General features: G+C 40.2%; 1 protein-coding gene across 1 annotated transcript in view; it reads right to left on the bottom strand.

Moving 5' to 3' along the window:
- Nucleotides 1–15,652, bottom strand: part of LOC138497369 (cadherin-7-like) — a 1,579,032-nt gene that overhangs the window by 48,532 nt on the left and 1,514,848 nt on the right. Inside the window, exon 11 of the mRNA XM_069620790.1 lies at nt 5,724–5,975. Within this exon, the coding sequence (XP_069476891.1) occupies nt 5,724–5,975 (252 nt within the window). The remainder of the gene's footprint in view (nt 1–5,723; nt 5,976–15,652) is intronic.

The raw sequence follows: 15,652 nt of genomic DNA, 5'->3' as shown, positions 1-15,652 counted from the left end.
ATTTCTGTGAACATGGATTCCAATTTGCATAACCCGATAGTACATGACATTGTCCTGACCTACCTGCCATGAAATATTTTGGGAATATGTACCCATATTTGTAAGAGAAATTATTGTATTGTAGATTATTGGTGCTAGGAAATGTATAAGTCGAAAGGTGTGTTCTGTGCTGTAACGTGGTTGCAGCATGATGTTATGACATCACTCGTGTTTAGACAGTGACATCATCACATAATGATGTCACAGAGTGTTTTATCCCATGGTGAGCTGTATAATGTAAACAAATGCAAACTTTGTTAATTGAAGAAGCTTATATCACAGCTATCAATTACCATCAATTTGAAGAAGCCTTCTTTTAAATATTGATAAGCAGAGCAGATGTCTGATTCCCTGAAAGAGTTATAGAAATATCTACAGCCTATTTATCATCAGCCTTAAGATGACCTTTAGATATTTTATATATCTAATGTATTTATGCCACTATTGTGGCTATTAGGCTTTATACACTTGCTCCCAGACCACATCTTGTCTATGGACTACCACCTCAATGTGTTTGCATCTACTAACAACAGGGTGGTAGAGTACTGAGTCCCTTTCAAATGAGTCATTTGAGACCCACAAGGGAAAGCGGGACTACTGACTATCTTCTATCCTTTAACCCATCCTTCTGCAAACTTGAATCGAGCTTCCATAAGTCAAACAGTGCTTCTGTCAATGAAGAATTCAAATTGTCAAACATATTCTAACAACATTACATTTCCACAAGTAAAAAGCATTATTAGTCCAATATGATTTTTGACTGCCTCAGCCACCCAATAGATCTATTAAAAATAGCATATGTGTCAATTTCTCAGATTTTTCTTCAACTACCATTCCTAAGGCTCAACACATTCGCAACCACCTTCACTGAACAAGTCACTAAGATTAGACAATTTTCTCACCTTTCTTTTGTTCCACCTCACTAAATGAACGTATATTCTTAAGACAAAGCATGCCCCACACAGTGTTAATGTGACTGCATAATCATGAAGAATCCACTGTTATAATATGTTGTCAGTCCTTTGGAACTCCCAAAGTTCATGGAGACTCAATTCCATCTCAAATCTGTGCTCCCTTCAGTGACATCCCACTCACCTGGTTTATCAATAGCTCACTGAACTGTAGGTTGTTGCTCGATATGCTTAAATATTCCTTAATTATTTATTTCCAAAAAAACAATCTTGATCTCATTAAGTTCAATACCTTAGGGCCAATAACTAGTCTCTGATGGATTGCCAAAATCCTGCAAAAAAATGACAGCACAGCTTCAACTCTGCACAGCAATGTATGTCATATTAGTCTCTTCCAATGAGGCTCTTGTCTTCTTCATGGAACTTAATCAGCCCTAATGAATGTCTGGAATTATGCATTAATATTGCTGGTTATACAAATCTCTCCATGCTTGTTCTTCTAAAATGTCCCACTGTTGTTAACACAGTGGACCACAGCATCTTGAAGCATCATTTCCCATCTGTGGTGGGATTATCAGGCCATGTTCCAAATATGGTTTTGTCTCATTACTTGCTGAATGCCTGCAAACTGTTAGGCTAGGCAATTTTATCTCAACTCATAATGTTGTGCATTGTGATGTTGCACGCAACTCTCCTCTTCCTCAGTTGATGTAAAACATCTGCACACAATCCCTAATATATGTACTTGATCATGCATGCTTCTTTTTCACTCATATGCAGATGACGCACAAATGTATGAGACAAGTAACCAATTCTCAGCAGTGTCTGAAGAAATATATTACATTGAAAACTGGCTGTATACCAATGTCGACAAAGGACTATGATATACATACAAGTTCTAGGTCCTTTATACCTTCAACAGAAAATCTGCAATTCCATACCTCCTTTGACAATCTTTAAGGACATCATCACAATAAAAGACAAAAGCAGACAACATTCAATTGGTATTAAAGCATGAGAAGAGTTTTGTCAGTCAGAACAATTTTCTGGTGAGGAATTATTTATTTCCTCTAAAGCAACTGAACAAAATCCTTCCCATCATACCTCTGGAAGTCCACTGCTTTTTGGAGCATCCCCCAATCTCCGATCAACTCCAGTTTGGATGAATGCAATGATCTTTATGCTGCACTACTCAATACACAATTGTAAATACTTTGTAATGAACAGAATGTTGTCATTTGACTGATATTTGGCAAAAAGAAAATATCAATAAGTATCTACACATCACATCTGGCCATACTGTCTCCCATCTTGCGCCTGCATCCACTTATAGGTAACAAATCCCTTCACCAAATGTTTTCAATAAATGTGCACCTTTCTGCTACATCTATGAATACTCAATACGATCTGAAGTCTCTATCTTCTCAACACCCCACTGACAAATTGGAAAAACTGTTTTGAAAGAGACATTCATCCTTGGGCCAAGAAGTTGGAACATATTCCCACCTTCTTGAGATCCTGTAATCTCTATTCAGAAGCAACCTGAAAAATCACTTGTTCTGCTCCATCAATTTCTCTACTTGTTTATGTATTCAAATTAATATTTTGAATTAAATTAGTGCTTTTATCCAAAGCAGTGTTAATAAGAAAAGAATGATAAAATATTCATGAATAACAACGTTCAATATCATGGAATTAATATGTATCAAACCAAATGATGCAAATATATACACCTTTGCCAACAGATGGAACAACATTGTTGACCAAATGTTCTTTTTAAGCTTTTTAAATAATCTTAGTTTGGTACATGAATATAAACCTAAAGCAATAATGTAGGGGATAACAAATGACATGAATGAAACGGAGAAGATGCACAATGAGCATGTTGGCTAGGTATTCAAACATGAATGAAAGAGCCTAACTGCCTGGAAGGATGATACAACAATGAGATGGGATCATACGAATATGAAAGAGCAAGGGTATGCACAATTTTAAAAAGAACACATGCCATGTGAATCTCAAATGTAGGAATAATAAGATGCCACAAACGAACGGCAACATCTGATAAGACAGTAAAGGAAAATCCAAAACAAATTTAGTTCAAACTCCAAAATGTAGAAATGACTGAACAGGAAGTAGTGGATAAATTATCAAACCCTCATAAATACTGCAAAAACAATTTGGTCAGAAAACATCAAACGTTTGTTATAACATTTAAGTCAAAGAAAAATTAAGCTGTTGCCAAAATGTTCTGATGTTAAATAACGGGCAATGGCAAGTAAGAAATAATGACAGAGTTTGGTCTTGTGAAGTAAAAGAAGAATTAAAAACAATCCCTAAGTTAATACACAAGAAGAAAGAAGGTACCTGAGGAATGGAAACAGAATCAAGGAATTAATATCAAACTAAGAATGTAGAGGCAGTTATCCGAGCTGTAATAGAAGATAAACATGTGTTGATAAAAGGAAGCAGTTAATGAAGGATAGAAAAGAAAGTCCGCATGTCATCAGTATAAAATAGTTCTTGAAATCCATATGGCTGAATAATTGAAGTTGAAGATATAGGGCCTCATTATGACCCTGGTGCTCCCGTAATGAAGGGTGTCGGTACGGGACCGGCACCCTTCATTACGGGAGCACCTATTACGAGGTTCCGTTTGCGGGACCTGGAACAGATGTCTAGTAAAACCAAATGCCCTTTCCGGGTCCCACGAGGGGAACAGGAAGCTAATAACGGGCCATTTGTAATGTGCCCGTTATTACCTCCCTCCCCATTACCATTGAGCCCTATGGGGGCTCAAATGGGAATGGGGAATGGTTCCCTCAAGGAGGAATTACCAGGACCTTCAATGTAGGAATGATCCGGTAATTCCCCATTGAAGGAACCCGGTATTGGAGCCCGGTATGGAGGCCCATAGTGTTTAAAGTGAAAGGACTAAGACCAAGAACTGCACCTTGTAGAAATCAATAAGACAGGAAGTGAGGTTGGACGTAGATACTTTCCAAGAAACAGAAAAATAACAATTTAGTAACTATGAAGAAAACATTGTCAAAGAGATTCCACAAAAGCCAAGTGAAGATGGAGAAATGAAAAGCATGGGATAATAAACCGTATCTAAAGAATCAGAAAGTATCAAACGTTTCAAGATACAGCAAAGTGTATGGTGACATGCCTCAGTAAAAGCGTAACTGTAGTGGGGCCGAAGATGTATGAATTAAGACAGACTGAAAGTTAGGATTAAACAATTCAATCGATTCATTTGAAAATATCAGATTTATCATGATTAGATTTTTTAATTAGCAGAAAACAGTAGCCTGCATAAAGTAAGAAAGAACCCATCCTATCTCAAGTGAAGTATTAAAAAAGTACCTAAGAATAGTAAAGGAATGGACCTGTATTTCATGGACACAGGCAAAAGATCAAATGGAGCACTGGTATGATTTTATTGTGAATTTAAGTCAAATACATCATGTTCTAATACAGGAAAATAATATTAAGTAAGACAATATGTAGGTAAAGCAACAGACAGTGTTTCAGGATTATCACTATGTGAAAAGTAACTTTAAAACGCTTCAATTTTAGATTTGGAATATAGAGAATAGTCATCTGATGAATTTGCAGCTGAAATAGATGGATCTGGAGCTGGCACTAGCTCCCTGACTGCTCTAGGATCCGGGTCAAGGTTTTGTGACTCATTTACAAATGTCTTCACCAAACTGAGCCGGAATATTGAAAAATGTACTGATACTTACCTACACAGCCACTGAGATATGATGACTCCAATCTTCTCATTATCCACTTCCAACAAGTAAACATTGGAGGTGACAGACACTTTTCAGTGCTCAGCCTAAGAATTTGCATTACCTTTTTTTTTTTAGATTCTCCCAAACTTTCTCTCAGTTCAGATCCAACCTCAAAACTCCCTTGATCTAATTAAGAAAATTATGTCTACCTATACCTATGTGACACCCATCCTTGCTCCACCGGCAAGCCTTCATAGACTGTCAAATTTTGAAAAAACATTACCTTATTGCAATTTAATTTGCACTGGGCACACTTTAAATCAAGAAACAAACTATGTGAATGCTGACAGCGTTTAAAAAATCTTGAATGGACAGATGGAGATCAACATCATGTACCCAAAAGCTATCTGTCTTGGTCTAAACATGATCAATTGATCTATAAAAAGTAATTTATGTTTCTGAAGATAATCTTTTCAGGCTGGAACCTGGGGATGGAGGTGGGCTAATGCTATGTTGTGTGTGCAAAATATGTTTTCAAGTTGAAAAAGTTGCATAATTGAGTGTGCTCCTGTGTCACAGATGGTATGTTATCAGTCACTGGCCACTTAGCATATTACTCAAGGCATAACCTGACTATTACCCGAGCAGGCTTTGAAGAGGGTAACACTCAAGGAAGTCAAGACTCATTTCTTATTGCAGCCTGCCATGCATGGCACCAGATGGACAAGTTAATTCATTGCAGGGGAATTTCTGTACAATTTTACATGACTACCATCTCCAGAGGTTGATTCCACTTTGGACTAGGCTTAGACATATACCGCTATCAGCCATGTATTTACTGTTGATGCTAGCACATCCACACACCTGCACATGTGTAGGAAGTGCCAAGCTATGCATTACTTCCCTTTACACGCCACAAAAATATACTACACATAAGTAAAGGTTTTGCTGTCTCATTGGAGAATTTGCACATCACACACACAGCAATCCATCCCGTCTCCTGTAAACTATTTTGAACTGTGTTTCTTACCTAATAACATGAAAGCACAGGCCAACACAGCAAGTAAAATTCCAATGTTGGAACCCATAGAAAAAATGGAAGCTCCTCGATGACATGTTTTGGGATTGCCATCCAGATCACAGTCACAGACGCTGATAGTGAGGGTGTTGGTACTGCTTAGAGATGGAGTTCCATTGTCTGTTATTACAACAAGGAGGAGAAAGGTGTGCTGCTCAGTGTAGCTGTAGCTGTCTCTTCTGGATAAAATTGCAGCCGTGTTGTCTGAAATATAGAGATTTACACATGTCACATGATCATGTTATTTTGTCTGTTCAATACAAGCATGGAGTTGAAACTTGGTTTTCTTTTTCATTTAAGAAAAACTTCACTTGTGTTATAAGAATTTTATTCAGAGATTATAGCATGATATCAACAATACAACATGTATTTGTTAACCTAATGATGCAAACAAAATAAAACTATATTGTCAGTCACACTGAGACATTTCAGAATATGCAACAAACTTTCAGATGTGTCAGTGGATATATCAGCTGCAGATTTCCTTGAAATCATACAGTTTTATCATATTTCCCTCTACTATTTCATACATTGTGTGAATGCAGGGTTTTTTCTGGCTTCTTAGGGCAAATACTGTTCCTTCCAGTTAGTGGTATTCCTTTAAAACAATTGATTTTATTTTTCAAGTCTCTTACCATTTATCCTGGAACCTTAGTAGAGCTACACACGTGTTGGTGTGTGGTGACAAGTAATATATAAATTGCACTGACATTTAATAACTTATATCTTTTTAACTATTTTTGTTTACAATCTCGTGTGTTTTCATCTTTAGAAAATGTCACTTACATTGATTTTCTCTGTAACAATTCTAACTGACGTCCTGTCTTCTCTCTTCAACTGTGACAACAAAACAACTCATGGGGCCGGATTTACAAAGCGTTTTTCAACCGGATTATTCCATTGAAAATTGCTTTTGTGAATCAGGCCTACAGTATCCTTATAAAACAAAGCCTCACTTCCCTGGAGTGTATGGCGATGTGCTATCCTTTAGTTTATCTAACCTGTGTTGATGTGAGAGAACATATGAAAAGAATATCACAGTCCAATATAGGACTATAAAGCATAATCTACACCTATCATGGTGTCATATCGATTCAATCTGATTCACAGCTAATCTCACATAACTATGGGATTAATCAATTCATGAAAAATGAGAGACTAGAGCATGTGCCCATCAACGTGTTTTGTGCATTTTGTTTTAAGGATATTTGGAGAAAATCCAGTATGGGTAAAGTGGCAAATTACTCCAGCTATTTAGGGGTAGGTTTTTGGATGAATTTGGAAAGTAGCAATTCAAATTGCTTGCAAATGTATGAACAAGTGTAGTCATGAATGGTACTTTTAAGAGATGGATGCACCTTTAGTGCCCTGTGCATTTGATTTGATTCAATTAATCTTTCATTTATTATGTAAACCCATTTCAAATTAGCTAATCTTGCCAAAAAAAAAAAAAAAAGCAGACAAACTCGCATGCTGGAGCGATTTGTCGAAACGTGACTAGTAGAGTCCTGATGGTGTCAATTAAAGTCCAGCAAACACGTGCCGTTCAGATAATGACTATATGGCATTTTGGATAGTTTGTGGAGTTGGATTCAAATACACTTAATAAATGTGTTCTAACATGTGCTCAAAGAAGATCCTGACCTTCCTAACGATACAATGCATGCACAATCATGTTTTTCTTAGGTGATTGTAAATGTGCAAGTGTCTGTTTCGGATTAGACAAGACAAACATGGCATACCTTTGTACAGCCTTTTAAAACATAAAATCAAAGCAGTAGATGTATTCCGTTTGAAAACGTCATGGGGGGTTAAAAACGGGTACCCCTGTAATTAAGGGAAGTGTACGCCTTTGCCTTTAATGCACGTCAACACATTATTTTCTGTAGGACAGTGAAAGCAGGTGAAATTGTTGGCATCTAGAATACACAACTTCTCACCACCTTCTCAATGTTATGCAAAGAAATGTCAGAAGTGACCTTTTTGTACATTTCTTAAATAGTGTACCATGGCAGTATCAACTGGTATCAAAAGCTAATCCATACCTCTTCTCGTGGAAATGTTGGTTTAACTGGTGTTAGAAAATTAGAAAAACACCTCACACACATTTTCAGAAATATCACGTGCAGCGGTTCGGAATCCCCATTCCTTAAACTAACCTAGGAATTCTGCAATGAGGAAGATGTTACGAAGTAGCAAATGCAGAAATGCTAATTACCACATTCAGTGGATCTCTGAAAAATAAGATTAATTTGAAATTATGGCATTTGTGAAGCTTCATTACCTTGTTATTTAAACCATCTTCTGTCTCATTTCTCTTCATTTAAAACTTATGATGCATTGTAATGCCACAAGGCAGTTTAGGACATTAAATACTGTGGATGATTTTTTTTTTTTCTCTTGCTTTGATCAATGTTGCATAGTCATGGAGGAACCATTTTTAGAAATTCCGCGAGTCTATGTGTGGTTTTCCCCTAACACATTTTCCAAACAACCCCTACCTACGTTATTGATGGAGGAAATGTGTGAACAATGCTAATACCCACTTGCATGTGTCCTTATCATGTTAAAATGAACCATAACACTGCTTGAACAGGAGCAGTTTGGAATGAACCTTTTGGCATTATACAGAAAGTATGTCACCACAATCAATGCCAGGTGCATTTAGGTGCACCATTTCTACATAAGGCGTCACAATGAGAACATACACAGGTAATGAAGAAAATGGTTTGAGTTATATATCTCAAATCATGGTAATTTCTATGGGCAGGTTTCCAAAAGTGCTTATCTCAGCTCTGCCTTTAGAAAAACAGACCACACACATGAATGCAATTTGGACTGGACAGGTGTGCTTCAAGACTGGGTTGTACCCCAGCATATGATTACTAAATAGCTACGTAGATCAGAATGCAAATGACATAAGTTCAAGTTCTGCATAATTGATTTATTTTCTATACAGAATGAAGGGATGCATTGTTCTTAACTGTTTGAATCACATGCCTCACACAATGATCCTACCTTGTTTGCCCAATTATTACAGGGCATGCTGTAGCAGTACTGTAGTTATGGTTAAGTTGCTCAAATCATAGAAAGAACACTTTCTGAGTGGTGTATAACGGTGTCCCCACTATAAGAATCCTCACCAAACAGTGAAACAAAAAAAGTATATGGCCCCTTTGGAATGATTTTCTGAAGTTTGGTGTGGTTTTGTCAAGGGGAGAGGGGAGATATAGGAAGGTTCCCAAAATGTGTGGAAATCCTCATAGACGCAATGGAAAAATATTTGTGCTTGCGCCTGCAGCCCCAAGTGGCTGGACGGATTTTCATCAAATTTACATTAGGAGTGGTGGCTTGGTGCCAAAAACGTGCTTTTGTAAATTTGTTGAAAATCCATCTGGTAGTTTTTTTTAAAAATAGCCACAAAGTAGGTCCAAAATAATTCATAATATCTCAGTCCGGTCTGCAGACACATATCCTGATTCGGAGTCCTTCGACACCTCTGACCCAATCAGGGTCCGGTGTGATGTCACGGACATCGTACATGCTCACTGAAAGTTGTTGGAAAAGGTGGGCTGCGTCACATTTGGATCCGCGGACATCTGCTCCTGACCATGGACAGAGCGGTGAGCAAAAAGTCTGGAAAACAATGTGGGGTTATTTGGTGGCTGAAAAAGGGCCTGGAAAGGGTGGGGAGTGGAATAAAGTTGCCAGAGAGCTGTTTTCAAAGGTGAAAAACAGGTTTGCAGGTGCCACCGAGTCCGCAGACATCGCTGCTGGCTGCAGACAGTGTGGTGAGAACAATGTGTGGAAACACATTTGGGGTTATTTTGTGGTCGAAAGAGGGCCTGGGAAGGGTGGGAAAGTAAAACAAAGTTAAGATGGAGCCATATTTTGTAGTTGAAAAAAGTGGTGCAGGTTTAATTCTATTGTGGTTGTTGTGGGCAGTATAGGTAAAAGGGCTGCCTTGTGCTATTTTGTCCACATCTGAAATACCCATTTACATTGACTGTGGGATTTTGTTTGCAAACAAAGTGTTTTCAAATAACATGTACATTTTGTGTTGCGTACACCCCCTGTTTTCTCATTGTTCTTTTGTCTTTTATATCAAAAAAAGCTTCTTTAACCAATGGTGAATTGCTGAATTTCTGAAATGTGCAATATTATATATGTGGCAATGTGTGCCTTTTTACCTATATGCAATATTTGATAATTAAATTGATCTGTTTTATTTTTCTAACAATTTTGTATGTGTCGGGTTCATGGTGTTTAACAACTATAACATCAATATGGTATTTGTTTAATTGGTAATTGTTGGTCACTCTGAAACATTTGAGTAAGATAAAGAGGGGTAATTAGCCTCACCTTATGTTTTCTCTTTAGAGTTAGTTCCCTTTGAGTTCTAATCTCCCGAGAAAACAAGTTGGGAACTTTACCTGTGTTTTGGTTTTGGTTATCACCCTCTTAGAATTGAGCCAGATTTCCTTAAGTTTCTGAAACTTCGCAAAACATTGTTTTTCTCTTCCTCTTTCGCTCTCTGCCTTTCCTATAAACTAATTCTACTGCCATTGAAACAGGTGGCCTGGTCCATTATAGACCTGACAGGTTGCAGGCCCTATACCTAGTCGACATTAGAATTCCACCCTTTCTTCGGCACTGTGCTTGTGGACCCACTGCCTGGCGGCTCTGACCCCGACTTTTGGGACTGCTCTGTCACAGGATTTAGGCAGTGCTCTACGGCTTGGTTGTTGCTTGGCACTTCCTTCCCCGTCAGCACATGCACATCGCTACTCCCCCTTCTATTAATGCACTTCTCTCACTGCACAATGCATATGTACATTTATAGAAAAACTGTGTACAATGTTTTTGTATAAGTAAGGGAAATGTAGATGGAACTATTTCTATAATATTGTTAAATATCAGTTGGTGTGTGGAAGTTTAATATGTTGATAGGGTTACATGTACATTTGTGGAAATGATTGCTGGATGGTTGTGTGAGGATTTAAAAGCAGGCAATGAGGGAGTGTTCGAAATTTACAAGTAAAAACAGAAGAAGGGCTGTCCTGTGGAATGGTGTGCATGTGACATGTGGGTCTTTTAATGATGCCTGGCCAGGAAAGGGGACTGCAGAGACCACAGATACAATGAAGGTGCATGGATTATGGTCCTTATTGTATGCTAGAGAAAAGTATTTGTGATAGAAAATTGTTTGTGTTATTTTCTCTTTTTCTCTACTATACAATTGTCCATTATTTCCATTAGCATAGTACAAAATGGTATTGGAAATGTTGGAGGAACGTATTGAGTCTAACTACTTTATTGAAAAAGGTAAAGTAGATGGAATCTATAAGATTTCTTTGTTCTATTTTTGAACTGTGAGAGGTCGCTCCAAAAAGAAACCTTTTTGCTGTGTTTGATTTTGTATTTTATTTTGTGCAGGTGATCCTAGGAAGTAATGTGGGAAGGCAAATGAGGGAAGGACACCAATGACAGACATCGGGGCAGGGCAAGATGTTGTATATGCCTTACATCTAAGGTAAGGGACAGTGTTTCTCATGTTCTTTGATTGCAGCCTTGAAAGCACTTCAAAATGGCTCCCCCTGCAGAGTGGTGTGTTGCAGTACATACAGAGTACTGTTGTCCTGGAAAGATATGTATCAACAGCCTCTATTATGGCTTGTAATGTAGCTGGTGGGATCTTCTTCTGCCCCACAGGAGTAGCCTGTGTGGTGGCAGTATTGGCTGAGGAAGATGAGGTAGAGGAAGAAAGCCTACTACTTCCTGAGAAAGAACAGCCTCTATTAGAGCATTCATTTGGTTGGATTTGTGGTTGCTAAGACTTGGGGGAATGGCACAGTTTTAAGGTGAAATGTTTTAGATCAGCCGTAAGTGCTGCAATAATGTAGAAAACTAGGGTGCAATGGTAAAAATCCATGAAATTCAGTGAAAACAACTTTGTAAAAGGGACGTTATGGTTTAGTTGCACTAATAAAAACCTATGAAATTCAGTGAAAACACTTTGTTAAGACAGAGAAACTCCAGAAATGTGGCAGTTCTGGTAGACTAAGCAACCATAACGTGTGCCACCACGTGCCCTGTTAACTCCCAGGACATCAATGATGACATCACATATCAAGGCCACTTGTTTCTGTTCACTGACATATCTAGGCCAGTTTTTTTGTTCACTTACGGAGCACATTTTAAAATTCAAAAGGTTCTACATATCTAGAGATTAACCTTGTCCTATGTTGTTAAGGTATTTCCCTTAGGATTTGGCCTCAGCTCATGGTGCATAACCAAGCCTCACACACACATTTAATTTGTATACATGATGATGATCTCTAATGTTATTGTCATTATCTAGTGGTGTTATTTCTTCCCTCCTTACTGATGTTTTGCAGTATGTGCCTCAGATGTCTATGCATTGTGGCTCTGCATATGTATTGTTTGTACTAACACAAGTGTGTAGTAAGTCTTGTATTGTTAGCTCTTAATTCCAAGTTTAACATTAGTCAAGATTCTCCCAACAGAGCTGGAAGGCAGAGCCGGCCATCCACAAAGGCTGTACCACAAGGCCCTGGGGACTCTCTGCAGCACCAATGCATGCTCATTCATTATTGAGCCCCCCAGACCTCCAGAAGAAGGATTATGTCCTCCACATCTTAACTGATGCAGTCTTTGATAAGATGTCCACTGCCAAAATGAATAACACCCTCTGTGTTTCCTCGAGGCCACGCAGAACTCGGATTGGCTCACCTACAAACAAATTGCACTTGCTCAATGGAGTGGGAAGGCAGAGCCGCCCGTCCCCAAAGGCTTTACCACAAGGACCTGGGGACTCTATGTAGCTCTGCTGTGAGTTAATTTATCAGCGAGCCACCCAGAACTCCAGAAGATGGATGATGCCCTACACATCTTAACTAATGCAGTCCTTGATAAGATGTCCACAGCCAAAATGAATAACATCCTCTTTGTCTCCTCGAGGCCGAGTAAGCACTCAGATTGGACCACCCACAAAGAAATTTCACTGGCACAACAGAGCTGGAAGGTGGACCCGGCCATCCCCAAAGGCTATACCACAATGCCCTGGGGACTCTCTGCAGCTCTGCTGCGAGCTCCTTCATCAGCGGACCCCCATACTTCTTCCAGACGAATGATGATGCCCTCCACATCTTAACTGATGCACCCCTTGTTAATAGGGGCGCTGCCATAATGTACAACACCCTCTGTGTCTCCTCGAGGCCGTGCAAGCACGTGGATTGACCCACCTACAAAGAAGTTGCACTGGCCTAATGGAGCCAGAAGATGGAGCCGGCCTTTCCCAAAGGCCATATCACAAGGCTCTGGGGACTCTCTGCAGCTCTCCACTGCTCACAGCCGCTGCCTCCTGAAAACACTAGCTTAGCCCATCCCAGTGATCACAAACTAAAAGGTAAGCCTGACATTCTTTTATGCACTGCCGGCACCTATATTGCTGTGTTGAAAGAATATGCCCATATCTACCCGCAGCACCACCCCGTCCCCTGCCCCACTACTTACCACTACTTACCTCCCTCCAGGAGTTACATTCTCCCCTCCTCCTCACCTCACCTCCTAGGACAATGCTCCTGCAGCTCACCCTAAGCTCTCCCATCTCCTCATACACCAGGGTATGGTGGCGACCCCACCGACAAACACAACACACAACTCCTCCCCCTGCATAACACTGTGATGTTTTGCAGAGGCATCTACACCCAGACACCAGCAACCCACAGCCCATGTCATGCCTGCCAACACCCTAGAACCTACCCAAGCTCTGAGACCCACCTTTAATTGACCCCTGTACCCTAAAAGGTATCTCATCCACCGGCAGTCTGACGAACCCCATTGGAAAAGGAACAGCCCCACACCTCATCCAAAATCAGCCTCACCTGCACCCACCATGTTCCCTCTGCCCAAGCCTTTCGACGACCATGTGGTCACACAATTACCAGGACCTGCACCCGTTTCTAAAGCAAGGACCATCACCCCAGGCTCCACTGCTGTAAGAAACACCAGACTTGGCACCAATTTCCACAAAGTGTACCCCCTCTCAAGTCCCCCACCCATAGTGACAAGAAACCTCCATCTCTGCATCAGAACTGGCCCAAACACAACCGCCAACATGGCAGCTCAAAGCAAATTCTGTACTGCACACACCCAATAAATCCCAAACCAACGCAACCCTCACCAGGATGGTCACCCCATCCCACAGCATCATCCCAGACACCGCAACGAGCACCATGACCAGGAGGAGGGAGCCCCGAACCTCCTGTACTGCCGTTGCCCCCCCACATCTGACAAAAACATGCATCTCCATGGAGCCCTCATCATTGAAAGATCCCTACAAGCCCATGCACTAGACATCAACAACCTCATCAACACAAACAAATTAGACCTTCTGGCAATCTCAGAGTCATGGCTCCATCAAGCCTCAGGCCCGTCCTCATCCCTAGCTCTCCCAGAGGGATTAACCATACTGAGATGTGACCGAACAGTCGTCAGAGACAGCCAGGACTATCAACCACATTTGAGGAAGAGATCATGCATGTGATCGGAAACAACATCACGCCTTCCTCTAAAATCCTACTCTTGGACAACCTCAATTCAGGAAGGGTAGTGAAGGCACACGCTACTTTCACGCATTTGTGTATTTCGTCATATTTATCCAACTTCATCCTTTCACGTGACTGAAGACCACAAATTTGAGTTCTGTTGCATTTAAAATCCTATTTTTTAATAGACCTCTGATGTCTTCCTTGTTTTTGTCCATGCCTTCTGAGCAGGAGTTTCGTTCTTTCACATGATTTATAACTAATGTCTGTTCATCCGAATCTGATAAGACCTTGGCTTCTTGGGGCTCATCCAGCCTCGCCTTTCTGAAATCCGCTTCTGTAACTCAATTGCTTTTTCAACTGCGACACACTGACAAGGCCTTCCTTCTCTGGTCTACCACTGCTATAACACATTGTGGAATCATTCATTCTTTACTAGCACCTACATATGTATACATTGGTGCATGCCACAATCTATTCACTACATAGCTAGCCTCAAGAATACTTTGTCTGCTTGCGTTCCTTTGCATATGTAAACTTGTAAAATGACTTGATATCTTCATTTCTTCTGTATACAAGTGTATGTTGTGATGGCCATTGTGTGACCTCATTGTGGACCATTGACAAGCTCACCCCCTATGATAAACTTATCCTAGACTGCCTGTTGCTGCTACCTAAACTGGTTTGGCTACAGCTTCCCAGAGTTGTTCCTGTCACAATATAGGTTGGCCTTCTATGCATCTGTCCACCAGGCCAGAGTACAGAAAAGCAGTCCTAACAGGGTCATGGCATTGAATCAGTGCGAGTAGACTTGAAATGCATTTACAGATGAGGGCAAACCTGCATTCCTACTCCTTCTTGACCTTTTAGCCGCCTTTGACCTGGTAGACCACATAACACTATGTCACCACCTCACAGCATCAGCCAATTTCTTGCCGTAAACTGCATTTTGGATTGCATCCTTCCTAGAAAACAGATCCATGCGAGTCTTCTCGGACACTGTGTGACCCACCCATGCTCGCCCCCTGTGGAGTACCCCAAGAAACGTGTTTTCCCATTACTTTACAACATTTTCACCAAACCATTATTCAACCTCCTGGACACTGTCAGCATCTTCTACACCAACTATGCCGCAAAAAAAACCCATATCCTCATCGCCCTCTCAGGCTACTACAATGGGAACACCCTCACCATCAACAAAACATACTCCACCACCAAAATGGAGATCCTACTAGTTGGCTCCCCCACCATGCTAAAGACACTCAATGATCAATTCACTTCTTTCACCATAGATGGAATACAGATACCTGT

This window comes from Ambystoma mexicanum, chromosome 5q (genome assembly GCF_040938575.1).
Source record: "Ambystoma mexicanum isolate Mex_15411 chromosome 5q, UKY_AmexF1_1, whole genome shotgun sequence".
In the NCBI taxonomy this organism is placed as follows: domain Eukaryota; kingdom Metazoa; phylum Chordata; class Amphibia; order Caudata; family Ambystomatidae; genus Ambystoma; species Ambystoma mexicanum.
Note: the sequence above shows the minus strand (reverse complement) of the source record. Positions and strands in the feature narration are given on the sequence as shown.